This window comes from Tamandua tetradactyla, chromosome 26 (genome assembly GCF_023851605.1).
Source record: "Tamandua tetradactyla isolate mTamTet1 chromosome 26, mTamTet1.pri, whole genome shotgun sequence".
NCBI lineage: Eukaryota > Metazoa > Chordata > Mammalia > Pilosa > Myrmecophagidae > Tamandua > Tamandua tetradactyla.
Window position 1 is genome coordinate 26888794 of NC_135352.1, and position 22321 is coordinate 26911114.

The following is a 22321-nucleotide window of genomic DNA, read 5'->3' on the forward strand; positions in this document are numbered from 1 at the left end:
TCTCACACCTACCTTCACAGTCACCTCTGAACACTTTGCTGTTTGATTCAGAGAAGTGTTGTGCAGGTTTGAATCTATTATGTATCCCAGAAAAATCCATGCTTTAATCTTGATCCAAACTTGTGGGAGCAGCCCTTTCTTTTCATCTTAATTCAATACTGTAGATTGGAGATGTTTGATTAGATTATCACCATGGAGATGCGACTCATCCAATTGCGGGTGTGGTCTTTGATTACATGGAGATGGGACTCCACTCATTCCAGGAGGATCTGGATTAGTTTACTGGAATCCTTTAAAAGAGGAAACATTTTGGAAAGAATAAGAAACAACAGAGCCTAGAGAAACTTCAGAGCAGAGCTGACACACACACTTGGTGAACAGACATGGATGTGGAGATGCTTGGAGCCCAGCAGACATCAACATGAGATGTTAAGCAAGCCAAGACCTGGAGAGAGCCAAGAGAATCCAAAAGATGAAAGCCAGCCCTGGAAAGCAAAGTGAGGAACCCCCAAAGGGAGAGAGGCTGAAAGCAATGGAGCCCAGGAGCAAGGGACCAGCAGATGCCAGCCATGTGACTTCCCAGCTGACAGAGGTGTTCCTGATCCACTGGCCTTGCATTAATGAAGGTAGTCTCTTCTTAGTGCCTTAATTTGGATTTGCTTTGACTTCCTTAAAACTGTAAACTTGTAACTTATTAAATTCCCCTTTTGTTGAAAGCGTTTCCATTTCTGGTATAAGAAGCTAATGCAGATGTAATGGGCTCTAAACCTGAGAACAGATGTAAGAAACACTGCTCATTTCACGTGCCTGCTTTCTATACCCTACAAAACTTTAAGATATCTTCAGATGTTACATAGATGCTGATGCTGCCTGCATCTAAAAGAAGCCAAAATGACCAGTTAAAAGGCAAAAAAAAAGGGGGGGGGGGCATATAATCAACTGATTATATACGCCTGGTCATTACATAAGATATAAATAAATTATACCAATTATACTCCCAAATAACTTGTCTGAATGCTTCTTTTCTAAATTGACCTGTGGGGGGGAGGGGACAGGGTGTGATGCTGTGCGCATGTGCATTTATACCATGCAGCCCCAGCCAGCAAAGGACAGAGGAAATGTGCTTTGCAATAATGTAGCCAGTCCAAATAGGCAAAATCAACAAGACTATATGATGCCTGTTTCCTTGATATTCCAACAGAGGTGGAGCACTGGAAAATGTCTGAGACCAGAAAATGCTTATCCCCTGGGACTTTTATATTATACACCACAGTGATCAAAAGTAGTGCCAAACCTGGTTTTGTGATTTGCACTATTCCCAGGCTGGTCCTCTGTGCTTACAGCTTCCTGAGCTGTTTTTCTCTTTTTTCTACATCAGTCTTAAAACTGCTTCCAAACATACCATTCTATTAGAGGTATGCTGCAGCTCTGCTCTTCTGGACTGAAATTAAATAAAAAACCCTCACTCTTGGGTCTTTAAAGTATTTCATTCATCCTCCTCCCCTATCCTTCTCTCTCTCTTTGGGAATCAGAATATGCGTGGTGTCTAACATCGGAAACCTGTGATTCCACATGCCAAAGTTCCTACCTGCACCCTCATGACCAGCAGGAAATAATCAGGCAGTCCTGGGTTTGCAATCCCATTTCCACCACTTATTACCTGTGTGACCTTATGCAAGCTACTTACCATCTCAGAAATTATTCCCTTGCCTGGAAAAAAAATGGAATTCATAATAAGCAATCTGATGGACTTGTGAGAAGAAACTAAGATCACATATAAAACAATTGCTCTAGCACCTGGCCATACAAGATGCTCAGTGAATACTTGTCCTCTTTTTCCTCTGTGCAATTTCTTCTGGGGTCCTCCGGGTCCCCCTTACTCACACGCCACTCAGCACCCTCACCTTGCCTGCAGCTTCCAAATGGGACAGTCTCAACTCCAGGGTTACTGTTACACTCACTTCCGTGTGTCAAATGCTTCTTTAAATCTGCACATTTGGGGACGGAGTTTGAGGGCGGTACAATTACTAATCAAAACCGAAATACATTTTGAATATTCGATTAATCACCCAGTCGTCAGTACTACTCGATATGCCATCGAATTTGGAGATATGAGTGCATGATATTTTCCTTTTCCAATTTCTTCGTTTGGAAGTGTATTAGAGTATATGATATACAGGTCCATAAATATATATCAAAATATGTACACATATTTTAATGGAGAGATACTTAACATCAATTGAGCCTTTAGACTGTGCCAGGCTCCAGGCTGAGTTAGCTCATTTCATTCTCAGGGTAATGTTATAGAGGTAGGTGCAGTTATCACTCCTAATTTTTACAGATGAGAAAACTGAGACTAAAGACGCCGAGTAATTTAACCAAGGTCACACAACTTGTAAATAGCGCGCTCAAAACCAACAGATTTTCATTGGTCATGTTCGCGTTTTGTTTTAGTAGAAAGCCTCTACAGAGGCTGTGGTTTTAAGAGGTTTTTACTTGGCATGCGGAGCTTCCAGCAGAAGTTAAACAGAAGGACAGGTGTTACTTTAAGAGAGCGAAGGCAGCTGTAACCCGAAGCCTCCACCAGCGCCCGCCGGCGGGCTGGAGAGCTCGGGGAGGCTGCACCCAGCCCGGGCGCGTCCCTAACCTCCCGCGGGTCTGGCCGGTCTCTTACTTCCAAAGTTGGAGCTCTTCTTGGTGGGAGGGGGCGGGGAGGAGGTTAGCTCCGTGACGTCACCCCGCAGCGGGGATAAAGCACTGGGGCTGCGGTGCCCCCGGCCAGGACCCAGTCCCGGGCGCAGAGTGAGCTGTCCTGCTCCGGGGCAGTCGCTGTGGGCAGGGCCGCCCCTCACCGCCCCACTCCCTGGGAGCCAAGGCGCCCCGCCGGAGGGACGCATCATGCCCCAGACCGTGATCCTCCCGGGCCCTGCGCCCTGGGGGTTCAGACTCTCGGGGGGCATAGACTTTAACCAGCCTTTGATCATCACCAGGGTAGGTGTTTTCCGCGCTCGCTTTTTGCAGCAAGTCGGGGATTCTGGCGCTGCGGGAGGCGTGGTGGGTCCTGGGGAGCCGAGAGCGGGGGGCGGGCGGCACCCAGCGCTCGGTGGGTCCTGGGCTTCGGGCTCACACGGTCCGGGGGCTGCCAGCAACGTCGCAGCCTGAGGTTTGGAAGATGCCGAGCAGCTTACAGAATGAACAGCGTGAGCTCAAAAAGTCTCTGTATCCTCTCGGACCCCCTCAGCAACTTTCCGAGAAGAGATAAAAATGATTGAGAGCTCGCTGCGCTCCGCGGAGGCTAAGCTGCCGAGGCTGCGGTGCCTTCTCGCCTTGCACCGCTCCGTGCCCTTCAGGAGCAAACGCGGCGGGAGGCCAGAAGGGAGAGGCGCAGGGACCCACACCAGCTGTTACTTTTTGCAGCTAGAAATGCCTCTAGCGTTTTTTTGCTTGCTTGCTTTTGGAAGGGGGGGGGGTCTGGATGTAAATTTCAACGCAGAGCTTGCACGCACCACCTGAGCCCGAACCACGCCTATCAACCTAGGCAGGGAAAGTATTACTAATTGTATTCTAGGGTTTCCAGGCATTTTGAATAAATAGTTTCCAACGCTGGGAACTTGGCTTAGGAAGTTCACCTATAACAGACTACAAAGAAAGCGTAGATGGTTTTACCTGCTGGAAAGTAATCACTCAACCTAATAACTGAAAATAAAATTTCTTTATGAAAGTCATCTTTTTCTTAGTGCGCTCTAGTGTCTAATGGGGGTGGTGGGGGGAATAAAACTGAAACCTCAGGGTCTAATCAGTAAGCTCCTAGGACTGATTCTAAAGTGATCTAAACTGATTATTTGGTCCCGTTGATTTTTTTCTAATACAAGTGTTTGTCTTAATAGAAAATTATTCTTTCAGTTATCACATGCAAGACATTTCAAACCTAACTTAAAAGCATAAACATTCGGAATATTATAGTTTTCTTTCTTTACTGTTTATATAATAGCTTATAAATATGGACTTTATAGTATGAGTCACTCACAGAGATTTTAATCAGAGCAATAAACTTTTAATATGTTTATATATCTCTATGAGATTTGGGAACCAAAGTCCCTTTTAAAATATCTCCAGGCATACACCATACAGACACATTCAATGGAACCTTTCAAGCTTTGTTTTACATTTTTCAAAAACATGTAAACATATCTGACACGTGTTTTTGTATGGAGATATAAACACTTGACATAGCCCAACAAAATGTTCCTAAGTAAATTAAGCAGAAAATGCTGCAGTGATCCGGTCCAAGCAATGCCTTTTATGGATTTACCAAAGGAATAGTTTCCACTGTCTCTACTAAGAAATATTTTTAAAGCTTCTAGAGTTTCGTTTTCATTTGTTCATATTAAGTGAAATAAGCTTTGAATAATAACAAAGGCTAAATCAGATTTATATTAAATCCTAAAGAAATAAATTTTGTCACAAAAATCCTTTAAGGGATTTATAGAAGAAATACCTTGCTATTGTTGTGTAACATCGATATGATCAATAATATGTTTGAAAATTTGAGTTGTTGACCTTATAAACAATGTTTATTTTGCAGCAATATGCTTACATTTCTGGTGTTGGCCTGGAGAAGCTTTCGGTAAACATATTTGATATAATGGCCTTTGTCACTTGGAAAGCCAATTCCTTTTTAAATTTTTTTATCTTAACTAATTTCTCTTGCTCATTTTGACATCAGGTTCAATCACAGTGCAAGAGTATATATGACTGCTTCATTCAACTATGCCTTTTTTCTTTGATTAATTTTAACTAAGAATAGTAGGTAAACTGTTTTGTACCCAAAGTCATGTACATAGTTGATTTTTGTCGAAGAAATGAATGCATATCCACCTAATTCAGAAGATGTCCATTGAAATCATTTGGAAAAAGACCAAAAGGTACTAGGCAAAAATAACTACCAGTGTTGTGATGAGATGGGAGAATTATTCTATTGCTTCATCATTTTTATACAATTTTTAAAGGTACGAGTAAGGTTGTATGTGTATTGTACTCCTCTGCTTGCCATGCACAATTCTAAGTCTTTTATTTGCATTAATTCATTTAAATCTCATAATAATCCCATGAGACTCATACCATTATTTTTCCCTTTTGCAGATGAAGATAGTGAGGCTTAAACTGGTTTGTTAACTTGCCTGTGATCCCAGAGCTAGCAAGTGGTGGGACAGGATTTGATGCCAGGTCTACCTGCCTCCAAAACCTGCATTGTTTCTTTCTTTCTTTTTAATTAGAGAAATTGTAGGTTTACAGAAAAATCATGCAGAAAAGACAGAGTACCTATACACTACCCCCATTATTAATATTTTGCATTAGTATGATACATTTGTTCCAACTGATAAAATAATATTATTATAATTGTACTATTAACTATAGTCCATGGTTTAGATCAGGGTTCACTATTTGTGCTGTACAGTCTCATGATTTTTTAAAAATTTTATTCTAGCAACATATATATAACCTAAAATTTCCCCTTCTAGCCACATTCAAATATAAAATTCCGCAGTGTGAATTACATTCACAATGTTATGCTACTGTCACCGCCATTCATCTCCAAAACTTTTCCATCACTCCAAACAGAAACTCTGTACAATTTAAGCATTAACTCCCCCTTCCTTCCCCCCATCCTGGCCCCAATAGCCCATATTCAAGTTTCTGATGCTATGACTTTACTGCATTCATAAACCCACATGTATGAAAATTCCTGCTTATTGTCTAGATGTTTCCAAATAGGTGTTTTTTGCCATCTAATTCATTACCCCATCCTATGGATTCTATGTCTTCAATATGTATTGACTCTCTCTTCCTTATTTTTCTTTCTACCAGTGTCCCTACTCAGGACTTCAAAAGCTAGACTTTCATTGCCAGTGCATCCTGCATAGTCTTATCAGCCCAGTATTGGAAAATATAAGGCTGCACATACCTCCCCCATTCTTAAAACCCCTTCGATGGCAGCCATGCTTCTTTCCACCATCTATCCAAATGCACACTTCCAACCTCATTTGGTCCCTCTTCTTTTCCCCTCTTTCCCTTCCCTCTTCTCACCTCTGGCGCCGTTACTCTGGACTATTCCGGATCTCCCTAACATGTCTTTGCTTTCACTTTGTCCCAGAATCCTCTCCTCCATCTCACCCCCCTGTCCTCTCTTGCCTGTGGAAGCCCACTCCAATACCACCTCCCAAGCCTTCCTCTAGTAACTACCATTTCATCCATTTGATTACCATAGTTTTTTACCTCTAACTCTCCTTGGTATTATATCGTGCCTTGTACCCCAGATATTTGAGTTCATCCGTAGGCCACCAGATTGCACAGTGCCTGAGGGCAGGGGCTTTCTAACTTGGGGGTCACTTAGTGCCTACCACATCAAATATGTTGTAAAAATAGACATCATATGAACAATTAACTAAAATCTTCACTTTTCACATAACTTTATCATAAATAGACACAGATTGTGTTCTCTAAAATATTCCACAATAAAGAACAAATGGAGATTGTTTTATTGTTAGATTTGTATGTTTTAGGTAAGTTCTTTTCTTTCTTTTTTTAGATTATGCACTACAGAAAATTTCAGTTTCAGATCAAATACACCTTTCTTCCATTGGTCGCAAAGAGTATGTGTGGGTCTAAAAGATAGACACTGTTTTCCTTACCCCTATGTTCCGAATTACTTTAATCCAACCTGTTCAGCTTCATTCTTATCTCTAAATATCAGGTTATATATATAAAACAACCTCTCAAAATTCAGAAATAATAATCACCACTCTGGACTTAATGTGTCTGCTCTAAAAGCTTACAATCTAGGCCCCTGTTTTCTTATAAGCATTTTCTAAAGGTGATCATACCATTGCTGTTTTTGTTTCTGGCTTATTTATTTAGGTACTTTCTTAATAGACCAAGAATTGAGATATTGATGTCTAGACTTAACGCCACAATAAAGTCCCGTATGTGATATGCAGTCCTTGAGTCAACTAAATAAACATTTGTCCTCCTACAAGCCTACAAGTTGTACTCTTTCCTCCCTGCTTCACAGTCTACAAATGCAGACTACAGCAGTGTTTTTAGATTGTGGTCATCTGCTCCAACCAGAGCTGGGAGGAGGGGGACACATATAACTCAGTCAATTGAAATGACAAGTCACTTAAATCAGGATATAATTGTTTACAATTCACTTAATCAACTGGACAAATCTTTAAAAAAAAAAAAAAGACTAAGAAATAAAATAAGATAACTCTGGGCAGACTACAGTGGCTCAGCAGGCAGAGTTCTTGCCTGCCATACCGGAGACCCGGGTCCGAGTCCTGATGTCTGCCCATGAAAAAAATAAATAAATAAGATAGCTCAAACACCAGACATTCTCAAAACAAATTTAGCAAGGAGTTGTTATAAACACAATTTGTGGGAAGGCAATTTCCAGGCAATAGGGGTGCTACACTTTGTGCATATAAAATTTATGTTTTGGACATTCAGTTTGGGAGAAAAAGGTTGTTATTTCAAATACCATATATAATTGGCTTAAGCATTTCTATGGGGTTTTTTTGTTGTTATTTTGCATGGGCAGGCTCTGGGAATCGAACCCTGGTCTCCGGCACAACAGGCAAGAATTCTGCCACTGAGCCAATGATGCACCACCCTGGCTTAAGCATTTCAATAGAATAAAGTTTGAGGTTCACATATCTCAGTGAATTCCTTTTTTTTATCTTGCAAGAAGGGACTGAGGAGTCTCTTTCTTAAGTTCTTAGGCCACCCAGAAGGTAGGTCTACCCTCACAGCCAAGTTACAGATTGTTTGTTTTCACAAATGGTTCAGAATATTACAGCTTCTTTTGTCTACATGATATAAAATGATTGTATACATCTGATGCCAGAGCGTCCTTTCGCACTCAAACCCGCTTCTCTGGTGGTGCACGGGTCAGGAAATCCGGGTCTCCCACATGGTAGATGAGTATTCTCCCACTGAACCCCCCGTGCACCCAAATATTTTATTCTTAACATAGCAATCATATCAGGGCCTTATCTTAGACTTCCCTATGTCTCCCACATCAATTAGGATATTATAAATGTTTGATCTGGGTTTAAAATGGGTCCAAATAAGAGGTTGATATGAATAATTGGAATCATTGGAGGTACTTTTCCAAAATACAAAATCTCTGGTTTCTCTCCTAGAGATTCTGGTTTTGAATATCTGGAGTAGGATCTGAGCATGCTTGCTATCAACATGGGCCACCAGTGATTCTTGTGATCAGGCAGTTTTGAAAGCATGGTGATAAGTGATTGATTGTGGCAGTATTTTCAATTATCTCTCTATTATTACTCACATTTGATACCCTATTGAACCTAAAAATACATAAGCCATTGAAAAATCCCTGTGCCTCATTTTAGCTCTCGCCTCTCCTTATTTAGTAATAAAAATAGCAAATGATAAAAACTGTATGCAATAAGGTAAAGTAGTTCATTAGCTTAGAAATAATATAGTCTTATGATACAACAGATAACTTAACTTTAAATTACCTGGACAGTGTAGTGGCCATTTCATGACCACTAGCCCCACTCAACTTGAGAACTGGGAAAAAGTGAAGGGATCTCTTTCTCTCTTATCCCTCTCTCTACATCCTCTTTTCTTATCAACTCCCACCTTGAAGGTTTCAGGATAACAACTGCCAAATTAAACACAAAGTCAGTTGTAGGTTTTGGCCATCACCATTGCCCACCTTTCCTACTTAACACCTGAAACATGGTATTAGTAATCTTAGTATTAATACTGTTAATGAAACTTAGTAATGGTCCAGGACACTTAAGATTTGTATAGATAAATACACACACACAATTCTGTCACCCATTCACCCAACCAGAGCTAAAGTATAATGTTAGGCTTTTCTAAATCAGGATTGAGTGTTAGATCACTTAAACCTATTTAAGTATATTAGAAACTTTAAGTGACATTTTCAAAGCAAAAAAATTGAGGCATGGTTTCCCATGTTTCAACTCAAATAATAGCATTCTGGTCTTAGAAATTTAACTCTAACTCTAAACTATTAGTTTTAAATTTAACTATAGAAGTTTAACTGGTTTTAAGAAACTGTATCTAGAGAAAATTAAAAGGCTTAAATTATTTGAAATGCCTACTAAAGGCTTAATTATATCCATTCCCAGTTGAATTCACCCAGCTTCTCTCAACTGTCCCCACTGGGAAATGATCATATTGATACAGTGAGACAATTAAAATAAAGTGAATACAATAGCATTTTTAGGATGAAATTGAAGATCTAGAACACATGAGAATGTATTATTTTAGCAATTGTATCTATTTAGATGAATCTTGGGTTTCCTTTATAACCACAAAATTAAACAGAAGAGGTAGCTAGAGCAAACACATAAACAAGTAGAATAAATAGCTATAATAAACAAATTAAAAAGTTAATTAATGACTGGTCCTCAAGTAAAACATTAAGAGTAGTCTACTTTATTCTTGGAACAATTTGGCTTTAATCCAATCCTATGAATTATTCTACATTAAGTAGTGAGAACTTCCAAATATAGCAATGATAGGTTGACATTAATAGCCATAATCTTTTGGTGTGTAAGGATTGGTTCTTTTTTTTTTTCTTACATGGGCAGGCACCGGGAATTGAACCCGGGACCTCTGGCATGGCAGGCAAGCGTCCTTGCCTGCTGAGCCACCGTGGCCCACCCTGGGATTGGTTCTTTTTGTTTTATAAGCTCTGATTTAAATAGCCTTTTCATTTATTTTTTGTAATCAATGACTAATTCCAAACCCTGGAGTATACACTATGAAGAGAAATAGACATAACATTGTAACTGCCTTCAAGATCTTCAAGTCTAGTTGGGAAGACAGACAATATACAAGTAAATAAAGACAAAACCAAGAAACAAACAAGTTATGGTTAATGCCACAAAGGAAATGAACAGGAGGTGGGACTGGAGAAACTATTTTAGATGGTCAGAGAAGTCTCTCTGACAATGCAGCATTTATACCTAGACTTGAAGGGTGAGGCAGAGCAACCAGATGAAAAGTAAAGGGACACATTTCAGATAGAAAGAACAGCACATGTTAAAAAACAATCCCCTGAAAGGAGGCCTATGTGAGGAACTCAGTGGAAATCAGAATGGCTAGAGCACAGTGGATGAGGGGAAGTGGTAATGGTGTTAAATTATACTAAAGAAGTAGACAGGGCCAAGTGATATGATGCTGTCTAGGCCATGTTAAGTAGTTGGGACTTAGAAAAATTGGGAGCAAGTATAATGATAAAAAGAATATGAATACTCAACATAATAATGATTTCATATTTATTATTTTAAAACATTTAACAACCATATTTTCCCGTATCCATAACTATTCCTTTCATCCTCTCCCACCCCAAAATATGCGACTCTCTTGCAGGCAGCATAATCTAGTTCAACAATCTCTGTTTTTTAATTGATGTGTTTAAACCATTTACATTTAATGTAATTACCAATATGAGTTGACTAAAATATATCATCTTAAGAGTTGTTTTCTATTTGTTCCATCTGTTTTTTGTTTATGGAGAAGAGACCGTGGATGAATGCAAATTTCCCTTGTGTCTGTGGATTCTTGGGGTTTCATACATACTCTTATGCTGACTCATGCTCAACCTTAGAAGTTCACTAATAATTTTAGCTGAATTCTTCTTGGCATCTAGTATGGTAGCTCTGTTTTCCTCTCAAGCTCTGATACAGGTGAACGCATGTCACATCTTGCCTTTCCTTGGAAATTTACTTAGATTTTCCTTACATTTCAGACTAGTTGGTTGCCCCAAGACTTAAGCTCTCTAAAGAGTTCAAGAAATGTTATCATTTTTAGATTATCTAGTTTCTTCTTCTTAGTACAAGAGTGATGCTCTTTACAGCTTTCTACATCTAAAGTACACCCCCCATAGATGATAAACTATAAATGTACAAAAGCTCTACTGCTGAATAGAGGGATCTGGGTGATATTTTAACTAAAAATATATATATTTCTTTATTTTAAACAAAGAAAATATAATTCAGAGACAGGGAGTTGCAGAAGATTCAAAAAGAGAGAGCAAGAGCAAGAGATGCCATCACAGATGAAATGTGATTAGTAATAAAACAACTTAATGTGATAGGAAATACAGCTAAAAATAACTGATCAATTAAGAGATATTTTAAGTTAGATTTAAAATCTCATGCCCAGTGAAACATTGCGGTCACCAAGTTGAACTACAAAGCAAACACAAGACTTTAGACATTGCAAAAATGTTAGTTTTTAAGTGGTGCCATGATTTCTTCCAGATTTCTCCAGGAAGCAAGGCGGCAGCTGCCAACCTGTGTCCTGGAGATGTCATCCTGGCTATTGATGGCTTCGGTACAGAGTCCATGACTCATGCTGATGCACAGGACAGGATTAAAGCAGCAGCACACCAGCTGTGTCTCAAAATTGACAGGTGCTCCTTAATTAATGGTGCTAAAATTTGATCTGTTTTGCAGGAGAACCTGAACCAGAACTATAAGTGATTTCATCTTCCCAGTGCAAGAGTGTCACAGGACTTAGAATTTTGACTGACTTTTTAATATATTGGCCACTTTAGTTTGCTCTTCATTGGAGTCAATTTGATCGTTGTTGAAAAACTATTCTGAAAGCAGTTCTCTGGAAAACAGAATGAAGATAGAAGCTGAAGGATTTTTTTCTTATACTAACCCAGTTGACTATGAAAAAAGAACCATTAAAGCTATTGGTCGCACCGCAAAGACCCTTCACACCACAGCTCATTGAACCGCTGTTCTAAATGTAGTAGAGGATGGGTTAGAATTTTAAAATTCTCCTAAAAGAACCTCTTGACTTACCAAAATGTGATGATGTTAGCAATTGGTTGCTAATATTCTGTATGCCATTGGCTGTTTTGTACAGAATTCAGCCCAAAAGAATCTTATGTGAGAGTGCATGCCCATGTGAGTGTGTTCGATCCTGAGACATTTCTGACCAAAAAGAATATTAGGAAAGAGAACCTGTTCTCATGCCATCATCCCCTTAATCTGAAATTAAATCATTAAAATAATGACTTGTTCTAGTGGTTATGTGCATTTATCCTGTTGCAATTCAGACTGATCCCAATTTTCCCAGCTGTGGTACAGAAGGCACAATACATCAGCCAATCTGCCATTTCATGGGGTGAAATTGACTCTGTTCATAATCTTGTTCCTGGCAAGCATACAGTCCCTTAGGAACCACAAGGTCCCAAAAAGCTGCCTGAGAACAGTTGGACAAAGCACATTTCCTTGATGCCAGTGGCAACTCCACTTGGCAAATCACTCACTTTCTCCTGCGGTGACCTGGGTAGGAGAGGAAGACTAGGGAGCTTGCCTTGTGCTCATTCTGCAGGGTGTGCTTCCAGAAGCTCTCCCTCCTGCACTGTTTCCCTCCACAGTGAACACCTGTTTTCTCCAAAAAACTGCACGATATCCTCCAGGCAATTCTGATCCGTTTCAGACTTCTTAAAAGGACACTAAAAGCATAAGGCTAATTGGATTGGAGAGCAAAGAATATTGCTTTTGCTTCAATCCTCAAGAGGATTGCTTGTATTTTCACCCACGTAAGGGAAAATTAAATTGTGTTAAACTAGAAGTGCCATTAGAATTTGGAATGTAAGAACTTCATTTTATTTGCAGGGGGGAAACTCACCTGTGGTCTCCGCAGGTATCTGAAGATGGGAAAGCTCACCCTTTCAAAGTCAACTTGGAATCAGAACCACAGGTAGGAACTTTGGAGTAAAAGATATCGTATTCTATACCCATTTAAATGATGTGGATGCCTCCCAAGAGGAAAAAGTGGCAAACATAAAAATCAGAGCAAGTTACCTGATGGGAAAACAGCCATCTGTCTTTCCTCTCTGAGATTAATTTATATTATCCACGTTTTCTCATGGCAAGAAAAAAAAAAAAGAAATTTGCTTAGGCAAACATCTTGTTAAAAGATAAGTATGTTCTCATCGGGAATAATTTAGCTATACCTACATATAACCAACTTATTTTTCACTTCTTATGATGGATTTCTGACAAATGAACAGGAGGTCATTGTTAAAACAAAGCAATGGTTTTGTTTTATTTTCACAGGGGTGGCCTATTTGAAATAGGGTGTTACCATTTGCAACTGGTGTCCCTAACTAATAGTTATGGTGAACCTAAAGCCCTCAGCGTCTTCTTTCAGATCTTATTTTATATCCTCCTTTAATTCTCAATTTGGCATTCTATAGTTCAAACATACTCTATGAAAAGAATTTCGTATGATGCTGACATGGTAACGTTCTGCCCTTTCAGATGAATTACAAAAGATAAAGTATTTTCCCTTGAGGCAACTCTGAGAAACTAAAATCATCTAATAATCTGATGCTTATCTGAATGTCTGCTTTCAAAAGCTCCAGTGACCTCAGTTTAAACCAAATCTCCATTGTGATGTTACAGAAAATCTAATTAAGAAAAGGTTTTAGAACTCCTTTCTAGTCAGAAGCTTCCCGGGTTTAGAAACAAAGAGTTATAAATTGAATATCCCCCTTTCAATAAGTATCCCTCCTGGGTGGGCCACGGTGGCTCAGCAGGTAAGAGTGCTTGCCTGCCATGCCCGAGGACCTGGGTTTGATTCCTGGTGCCTGCCCATGTAAAAAAAGAAAAAAGAATAAGTATCCCTCCTAAACTGATTAGATATCCCCAAACTGTTGTTTTTCTATACAGCTTTATTGCACAAAAAAATGAACTGAGGGTGGGCCACGGCCATGCCAGAGGACCTGGGTTCGATTCCTGGTGCCTGCCCATGTTAAAAAAAAAAAAATGAACTGAAAGCATATTTATAAGTTATGCTTCAGCACTTTTACCCTTTTGGAGACATCAACTCCTGCATTTGTTCTTCCAGTTTTGCACTTGCCTCCATAAATCTCCATTTTCTTAGCATGCTGCATTGCTCATTGAGGTACTCAGTAAGGAGCTCTCATTGTAAAGAATAATAGGCTGACAGGTGCCACCAGTTTGTGATCACAAAGCTTCCTGACCTTCTCAGCAGTGAGCTAGGAAGCGTCCTAGAAACCAGGAAGGACTTTCTCATTCCTACTACAAGGGCCATTACAAGTTACTTTTGATTAAAGCTTTATTTTCAGTTAAAATGCCATCTTTCCAGGAGAAGAAACATTCTGCATAATCTTATCGTTAGAGAGAGTGAGTTTATTAGATCCTTATCCTAGATTTGTAATTACAAGAAAGGAAGAGTCTAAACCCAAAAGCCCAAGGCAGCAATAAAAGGAGAAAATAGGCCCCAAAGGGAGTGAACAGGACACGTTATATTTGAAAGCAAGACCCATGTTTGTTTTCATCATCCTAAATCCCCCAGGGCATAGCACACAGTAGGTGCTCAATAAATAGCTGAATAATGAAAGATACGAAATGACCCGGAGGGCCTAAATATAAACTGTATGTTTTTTAACACTGCCCAGGACCAATCCTGGGAACCAGTTCTCAGAAGAGTATTCTACCCCAGCCGTTGAGTTGGAGAAGTGATCTTGGAAGTTGAGTGGGATATAGTTCAGATAAGAGTTTCCTTTCCCAGGATATAAACAAGCAAAAGATGAAACAGGAGGGATGGGTAATAAATGCAGTGAGAAGGGATCTGAATGTTGATGGGGACTTCACTCTGCGTGCTAGTGGGCTGATGCATAATAACAGCTTTGTCAGCATTTTCTTTGATAGAAGAAATAGTTGGAAGAGGAAAAAATAAAGTTCTCAAGGCAGAGCTGTCACTTGTATATAAATAACCCTTTGTAGTAACGCCCAAGCCAGTCTACTTCCTCTCAACCTTATCAATCACTTAGGGGCAACAGATGAGGAAAAAGGCCATGAGGTGCATTAAAAAAAAAAAAGTCTTCTTTTATGCATGCATTTATTCACCACCCATCCTCTTATCACTAGGAAAAGCTGGGTGGAATTCCGTATTTCCTTTCCCACTTGCAGTCTGCATCCAAAGATTGTACTGCACTCTTTGGTAAATTATTTTTCCATTTCCAATTTCTTTGAATTTTTAAACCTGATTTCATCAATATGAGATATGAAGATATAGGCCGATTAGACAGATTTGACCAAAGTAGCAACTCCCCAGTGATCCCTAGTCATGGTTGTGTCTCCCACCCAAGGATATAGGTGATTCAGGAAGTATTTATTACTTACTGAATTTACACCATGAGAAGAGCCCATGCTTTGCTAACATTTCTCCAGAACTGGAGTTTAAGGGCCATTCTCTGGGTAGTAGCTCTAGGAGAGGCCCTATGAGTATTAATTTATGACTGTTTATAACTACAGTTTTCCCAAGTATTGGATTTCTAAGGATAATCCTAATTTTAAATACTATGGCCCCTTGTCAGTCATGGATTAACTCATGTGTCCTGTGTTCTGGGGTTAGACATTATGGATATATCTAATACTTCAAATGGGGTGGGGGGAAGGGAATGAGGTAGGTTAAAAAAAAATAGAAGTGAAGAGAGATGAAGGGCTGCAGCAGTCAGACAGCGTGTTTGAACATTCCATTCGTTTAAGTCATGACTAATTCTCACTGGCATCCTCTCCAGGAGGCTGGTTTCTGAAGGACTCAGAGATAAGAATGATTTCAGCTCTTCCCTCAGTGGCCAAAGATTCCTACTCCTTGTGAGGTTCTCAGGCCAGATTTCTGCCCGACCAGTTCACTTAACTTGGGACCTCGGGACAAACATTCCTTACACAAAACAACAGCTAAATTTCAGTGCAACTTCTCCTATCCTAATATCCTCACATAATCGAGAGTGAAATGTAGTGATAAAAATCAAGCAGTGGATTTTAACTTTTGGACTGAGTTTGGAGAGAAACTATGCTATGGTTATGCATATATTTTTACTATTGCTGTTATTATTATTAATATAAAGCCATACAAAGAGATTTTTTTTAATGGGAGCTTTGCAAATAAAGCAATATTCTGGACAACAACGTTGTGTCAGTATGTGAAATGAATGTCATTAATATCTCATGCTTAAGATGCCACTGTAGATGAAATGCTGTTGAGCAATACAATATTTGAGTTCTTATTTCTCAACCCAAGTCAAAGATTTATTGCAAGTTATGCAACCTTTGTGACTAGAGTAAAATAGTCTTTTTCATTTTGCAAGTAATATATTTTTGTTGAAGAAAAAGGACCCAACCCTAGCATTCAAGCCCAGTCACGATTAAACTGTTAATATATTTATTTCTAATCTTTTCCCCTATATATACGTTTAGGCTTTGGGGAGTTTCTCTTGGACAGCTGTAAAAGTTATTTACTTAAAATTTTAATATCCAGATTTTTTTCATTTTCCCATGTTATCGTTAAACAGTTTTTAAAAATTTCATGAGTATACACTTGAACCTTAGATGTGAAAGGAACATTCGAGCTTGTTCCTCACCCACTGAATGAATTCCTCCCACGCCATTCTGCTCATGCCCTATGACCAGGAGTGCATTTTCTAGACAAAGAAATCTCTAGTCAAAGGCATGTTGTTCGAGTTCTTTGTCCTTCTTCAAAACTCACGAACTTGAATAAAGGACTACCCTCATCTTTATTTACTGTTAGTTGAACAACTCAAAGGTATATCACAGCTATAGCAATATAGAAAAGATGCTTTTCAGAAGTGAAAAGCATTTTTTTAATAAACAAGAAGAAAGCTGTCTCTATTGCCACAGGAAAGATTGCATCCTTTCCATAGAAGATTTGGTGAGAAAGATGTGCTTACATGCAGAGTAGAGATTGAAGTCCTTTATGTTTTCAAATGAGTAACTTTTAGCTACAATGCTACTCCTTTTTTTTTTTTTTTTTTTTGAGGGGGTGGGTGGGGAGTGCAGGGTGCATGGGTCGGAAATCGAACTCAGGTCTCCGTCATGGCAGGCGAGCATTCTACCACTGAACCACCCAGGCACCCTACAGTGTTTTGATAACTGGAAGGTAGCCTGCATACAAGCTTTCTAATCCCCATTTCCCAAACTTCTCCCCAAGGAAGTAGGGGAAGCACTCAGAACAGATCACTGAAGGAGAAAAATGTTTTTAAGGGTGATTTTAGTTTTCATTTGAGGGGTGAGCATGAGGAGGGGTATGGCTGTCCAAAATTCCAACCATGATGAAATCCAATATTTTCCTTTGGGTAATTTGATCAAGTATTTGTTCACTTGAAATAGCTTGTTTTCCTCATCCCCTCGCCATTTTTTCCTCGAAATGTATACGTGCGAATGAATCAGTAGCAGTCATGCTGGTTCTGTGTGAACTGGTAACTGCTTCAATTCTCAGGTCAAATCTTTATCTGTGGACAATTTGTCCAAGTAAGAAATTGAAAGGTGAACTTAATCTTTGAGTGTTAGCATCACTGGGGTCATTCCAAGGACGAGAGAGACTGTCTTCTAAGCTGCATGCTTTCCACCAGTCAGCAGAGCCCTGTCAAGTCACTGGGCTTTTACTCTGGCAGCTCTAGCATTTCATTGATTCAAAATATTATTCCTTAATATAAGCTCCTAACATTTAAAAATTATATTTTAAAATGCATTAGTTAACTGGAATGATTATGTATTAAATTCCTGAGATAAGACTCATTTGGATGGTTTTTGTCTGGGTAGAATAAACACAAGAGCTGGACTATATTAACTGCTATATGAATTTGTTTCCTAGTATTTTATGTTGCTTCCTGGTTTTCCAGGAAAAATAAAAAAGGAATTAAAGTGGAACACTAAACGGCTAATTGGTTTTGTCTTTTGATACTATTTGACCACCAACAATGATGTAGGAGTTGGATAGAATGTTCACCCTGGTGCCATGCTTAAATTTCCTGTTTATCTTTGGTGTATACACTTCATTGTGCTTTTTGGAATGATCTAGCAACCCATAAACTAATGCTTTGCGAAGCCTAAATACCAATGTTTGACTCCTGTATTAGAAATACTTTCCCTATATGATCTGAGTAGGAAACAAAGATAAACATTTGTCATGTTTGCAATATATAACCAGACTAAAAATAACAAAGCAAAAGCTTGGAGCTGAATGATTTATATGCTACCTTTTGGGAATGCTACTAGTGATTGTTAGTTCACAGATACTACTCTCAGAGAGATTGCCTCATTTACAGGATACTCACCATCCATTTTTTGTTTGTTTGTTTTTACCAATTTAAAGATAAGAAGAAATAAAAGCCAAGAACTTTTTTCTCCTTGAAGCCATCATATTATGCTAATTTTTTGTAAATCCTGTTTTATTTTACAAGATCTTTAAGGTCAGCCATACTTTGTGAGCAAAACAAAACACTAGGTTCCATAGAGCTCAAGTCGTTGAATTTGCCTGATTCAGTCTTCTAATCTTAGCCTCAGAGATTTTATAATGCACCAAAGCTATATTCTAAGGCCACTAGTCTTCCGTCTTCTTTCATGTCAAGAAGACTAACATTGCCTTGAGTCAGACCATTGTTGTTATCACAGTTCTTCCCAGTTCATTTTTTTCATGCCATAAAAATGACTAATCATAATGGTTACCCATAAACGCTGCCAATACAACTTCATTATTAAATCAGCTCAAACAATCAGATTGTATTACTATATAAATGTTTGACTACACTAGTTGTTCTCATGCTCTGGAATTCAGCATTTTTCTAAAGCCACATTTGATTCAGTTATTTTGCTGTCGAATAGCAGCAAATTGTGTAGTCACCCAGCCACTCCTGGGCAGTGAGCCATTATTATGGAGAAAATAAAATAGTACCACTGACGTACCAGTCAATTCGATCCCACTGGAGAGAATCACGGGCTAAGTATTATTCAACTCAGACCTTCTTTTCAAGTTCAGGAGGCTGATAAAACGTGCTGTCTGAGGTCAATGAGAAAAAAGCTGCTCTTTACCACAGCACAGATTTTCAGGTGACATAAGACTTAGGGCACCAGGAATCAAAGACTCAGTGGGCAAGCATTTGAAGCTGTATACCCTATTAAAACCACCCCCCAACTCCTGACATCAAAATATATTTGCAAAACCTATCTATTAGCAAAGAATGTATTTAGATAGCTAGGGGGTAGGGTATGTGGGTGATGAGTGTCTGCTCAGAAGAAGCAAAAACAGGCATTTTGCAGCTTGGGTTCCTGCAAGAAGTTGTCAGTTCCCAGGCATAAGAATCTCTGTTCAGAAACTCTGTTCCCACACCTAGGGAAAAGAGACAGTCTCTTTTCTGATGGAAAAACACCATCTCACCACTTATATATCTGCACTGATAAGTAAGAATATCACATAATCTTCAAAAAACTTTTTAATAAAAATGATCTCTTTCCAGCCACATTTGAAATAGCTGCAAATGTTTGTACTATTCGAAATCTGTGTGAAACACTCATGGCACATTTACAAAAGTTTATGTGAATGTGTGAATGAAAATATTTGTATAAAAAGTTGTCATTAATTCTCCCATTGGAAAGATTCAAAAAGAAATCTGGTTCGTGTACCTTTTATTATTCCCTTTTGGTTTTCTTCTGTTGCTTAGAAGGAGAAAAAGGTTTCATGGCTTTAGAAAAATTATAAATCTATGTAGAAACTGGAGAATGTAAGCCCTACATTGAAAAATAATAAATACAGATTTTGGATCAGTCAGACATGTTTCAGATTTGGGGTTTAGGAATCTGATATTTGGTCCTTTTTCAAACAGTAAAGTGAAAATCCTTTTGTAAAACATTGTATACTAGCTGTCTCTGGAGTACTGGCTGTAGTCTTTCCCCTAGAATTAATATGAAGAGTTCTTCAAACATATAATGTGAAATCATTTCAATTTTTTAAACAAAGTTTTCAATAAATATCAAACCTGCTTTCTTAAGGAGAGTCCTTTAATTGTTATTAATTTTTTCTAAAGTAAGGTTATAACTTATTCCAAATTGAAAATTCGCTTCTTTGTTGATTTAGGGATTAAGAGAAAAACAGAATTTTTACTTGGTTAGTTAAAATGATTCAGCAACGTTATTCATAAGAGCTCATTCCATTTCTGTTTCATTACCCCGTTTCTTAAAATGGGGGCAATTTTATGAAAACATCACCACAAGAGAAAACATATGTAACATCAACTTCAGAAATCTCCAGTAATTTTTATGAAGTCCGAAACCTCATTTTTGACACAGAATCTTTGCATTCAAATGTGTCATAAACTACGGTGCAGAAACCAGTAAGAGGGCAAACCAGACACTCAATGGTTGAATTATTCTGTGCTATTTTAAATAAGGTCTGTCTTCTTTCACATCAGAAAGACTGACATTGGCTTGAGTCACGCCCAGTGCCATTATTTACAGTCATTTCCAGTTCACTTAAAGGTTCCTTTGCAACTTAACATTTACTAGACGAATGTAGCACAAGTAAATGTCACAGAAAGATATAGAAAGGTGTCTACCCATCCCCTTCTTTAACCTTGCCCTTAATCTTTTCGGGGGTAGAGATGCCTGTATTAACAATGCAGTGGGGTTAGTTTTGCTCACGAATGGCTTCCTCGTGCACTCTGTGGCTCTGTGTATTTTGTCTGCCATTGTACAGGAGTTCAGACCCATTGGTACCGCACACAACAGAAGGGCCCAGCCTTTTGTTGCAGCAGCAAACATTGATGACAAAAGACAGGTCGTGAGCGCGTCCTATAACTCACCCATTGGGCTCTATTCAACGAGCAACATACACGACGCGCTCCACGGCCAGCTCCGGGGACTCATCCTTAGTCCACCTCAAAAGTAAGTATTGGACTCTCCGTTTCGGCCACAGGTTTCTTCACAGGGATGGGATGCTTTCTTTTTCTCTCAAAAGTCCAGCTCTTGCTGTTTGAGTTTTACTTTCCAGAAGGTTCTGTCAGGTTTTTATTTCAAAGACAAGCATCTGGAACCTGGTTCTGAAGTCCAGACGGCCAGTTCTTGAAGAGTGAGTCAATAGACTGTTAAAAAAGAAGAAATCGCTCTGGTTCCATCCTTCTTAGTCATGTCCATATTTGGTGGAAAATAATCCTCTCTGTAAAATTACCATGCATTTAATTTTATCTTTAAAACATTAATCTTCCACTGAGGGACTTTTGTAACTCTTTGTTTTTTACAGGATGTGAACTACTTTGAACACAAGCACAACATTCGGCCCAAACCTTTCATAATCCCAGGCCGAAGCAGGTCATAAACTCTGAGATTGTGCAGTTTGAAGTGCATGCTTCTCTAATAAGTCCTTACTAATCACCAAGGAAAGTAACTTTGAGGTGCTTGGAGTGACTTTTCTCATTTGGAAACTTATTTCAAAAGCAAAATAAGCTCACTTTGCCGAGGACAGGAGCCAAATGGTTTCTATTTCCAAGAGTGAATATGGACAAGATTATAGAGCTGTGAAACTTTAGGTCATCACCACGTATCTTTATAACTAATGTTCTTGCTGCTCGGGGAATCCCAGCCAGAAAGCAGTGACCTTTGAGTCAGGCTGATGTACTCTAGGCCAGGTCAGGAGATGTCCACCAGTAGGAGCTTAAAGGAAACCAACCCCAGTCAGGAGTAAGGAGGCAGGTGGTGTGTGCATGGGAAATTGGTGACAGGATCAGGTCATCCCACCACTGCACCTGTCTCTCATTACACCTTTAGGGCCCACTGGGAAATCCCACTAATTACTAGCTCTTGCATGAAAATACATTTGCATTCTTATGGGCATTTGCAAAGGATGAGAGGCCACTCAAAGAAGAACTTTTCCACTTGGGGGACATCAGTTCGAAGAAAAAGTTGGTAGGGAGTAAAATATGTTGGCTACCCCCTTGGAGAACAGTGTACAAACTGGAATAATAATGAGTCAGCACTTAATAGTTGTCCATCAATAGGACAAACGGTCATCTTCAGATGATCCTTTCCAAATGTCTTCTCTAAAAATTGAACTCCAACCTAAGGGGGTAGAAATTAATGCCTTGAGTTGTGACAGCAGGAAATGGTGACTTCAGGAAACCTCAAACCCATCCCTCTGACCTCAGTGAAATCAGTCAGCCCAGAGGAAGGAAGTTGCTGGTTAGACTGGATCGATCCAAACTGGTGAGGAACCAGCTGGAATAATGATCTACATCAGATGCCCCAAACTGGGCCCCTTCCTTGGGCACAATCAATTCTCAAACAAAAATTTAAACAAAAAAATTTTTTTTGTTTAAAAAAAAAATTAAGTGCCTTTAGAGGGGGACGTGCCTTCTCCAACTTGTCAAAATGTCTGTCACTCCTAATTGTAGGACACCAGGCTATTTTCA

At 39.1% G+C, this 22321-nt stretch overlaps 1 protein-coding gene across 3 annotated transcripts in view; it reads left to right on the plus strand.

Moving 5' to 3' along the window:
* Positions 1-2735: 2735 nt before the first annotated feature.
* Positions 2736-22321, plus strand: part of PDLIM3 (PDZ and LIM domain 3) — a 28345-nt gene continuing 8759 nt past the window's right edge. Inside the window, exons 1-4 of one of the 3 annotated variants that reach the window (XM_077144294.1) lie at positions 2736-2991; positions 11334-11485; positions 12708-12792; positions 21157-21224. In XM_077144294.1, coding sequence (XP_077000409.1) covers positions 2899-2991; positions 11334-11485; positions 12708-12792; positions 21157-21224 — 398 coding nt within the window. In that variant the 5' untranslated portion in view covers positions 2736-2898. Of the gene's footprint in view, positions 2992-11333; positions 11486-12707; positions 12793-20613; positions 20802-21156; positions 21225-22321 lie in introns of all 3 variants that reach the window. The other 2 variants (XM_077144293.1, XM_077144292.1) reach the window with 2 other exon arrangements.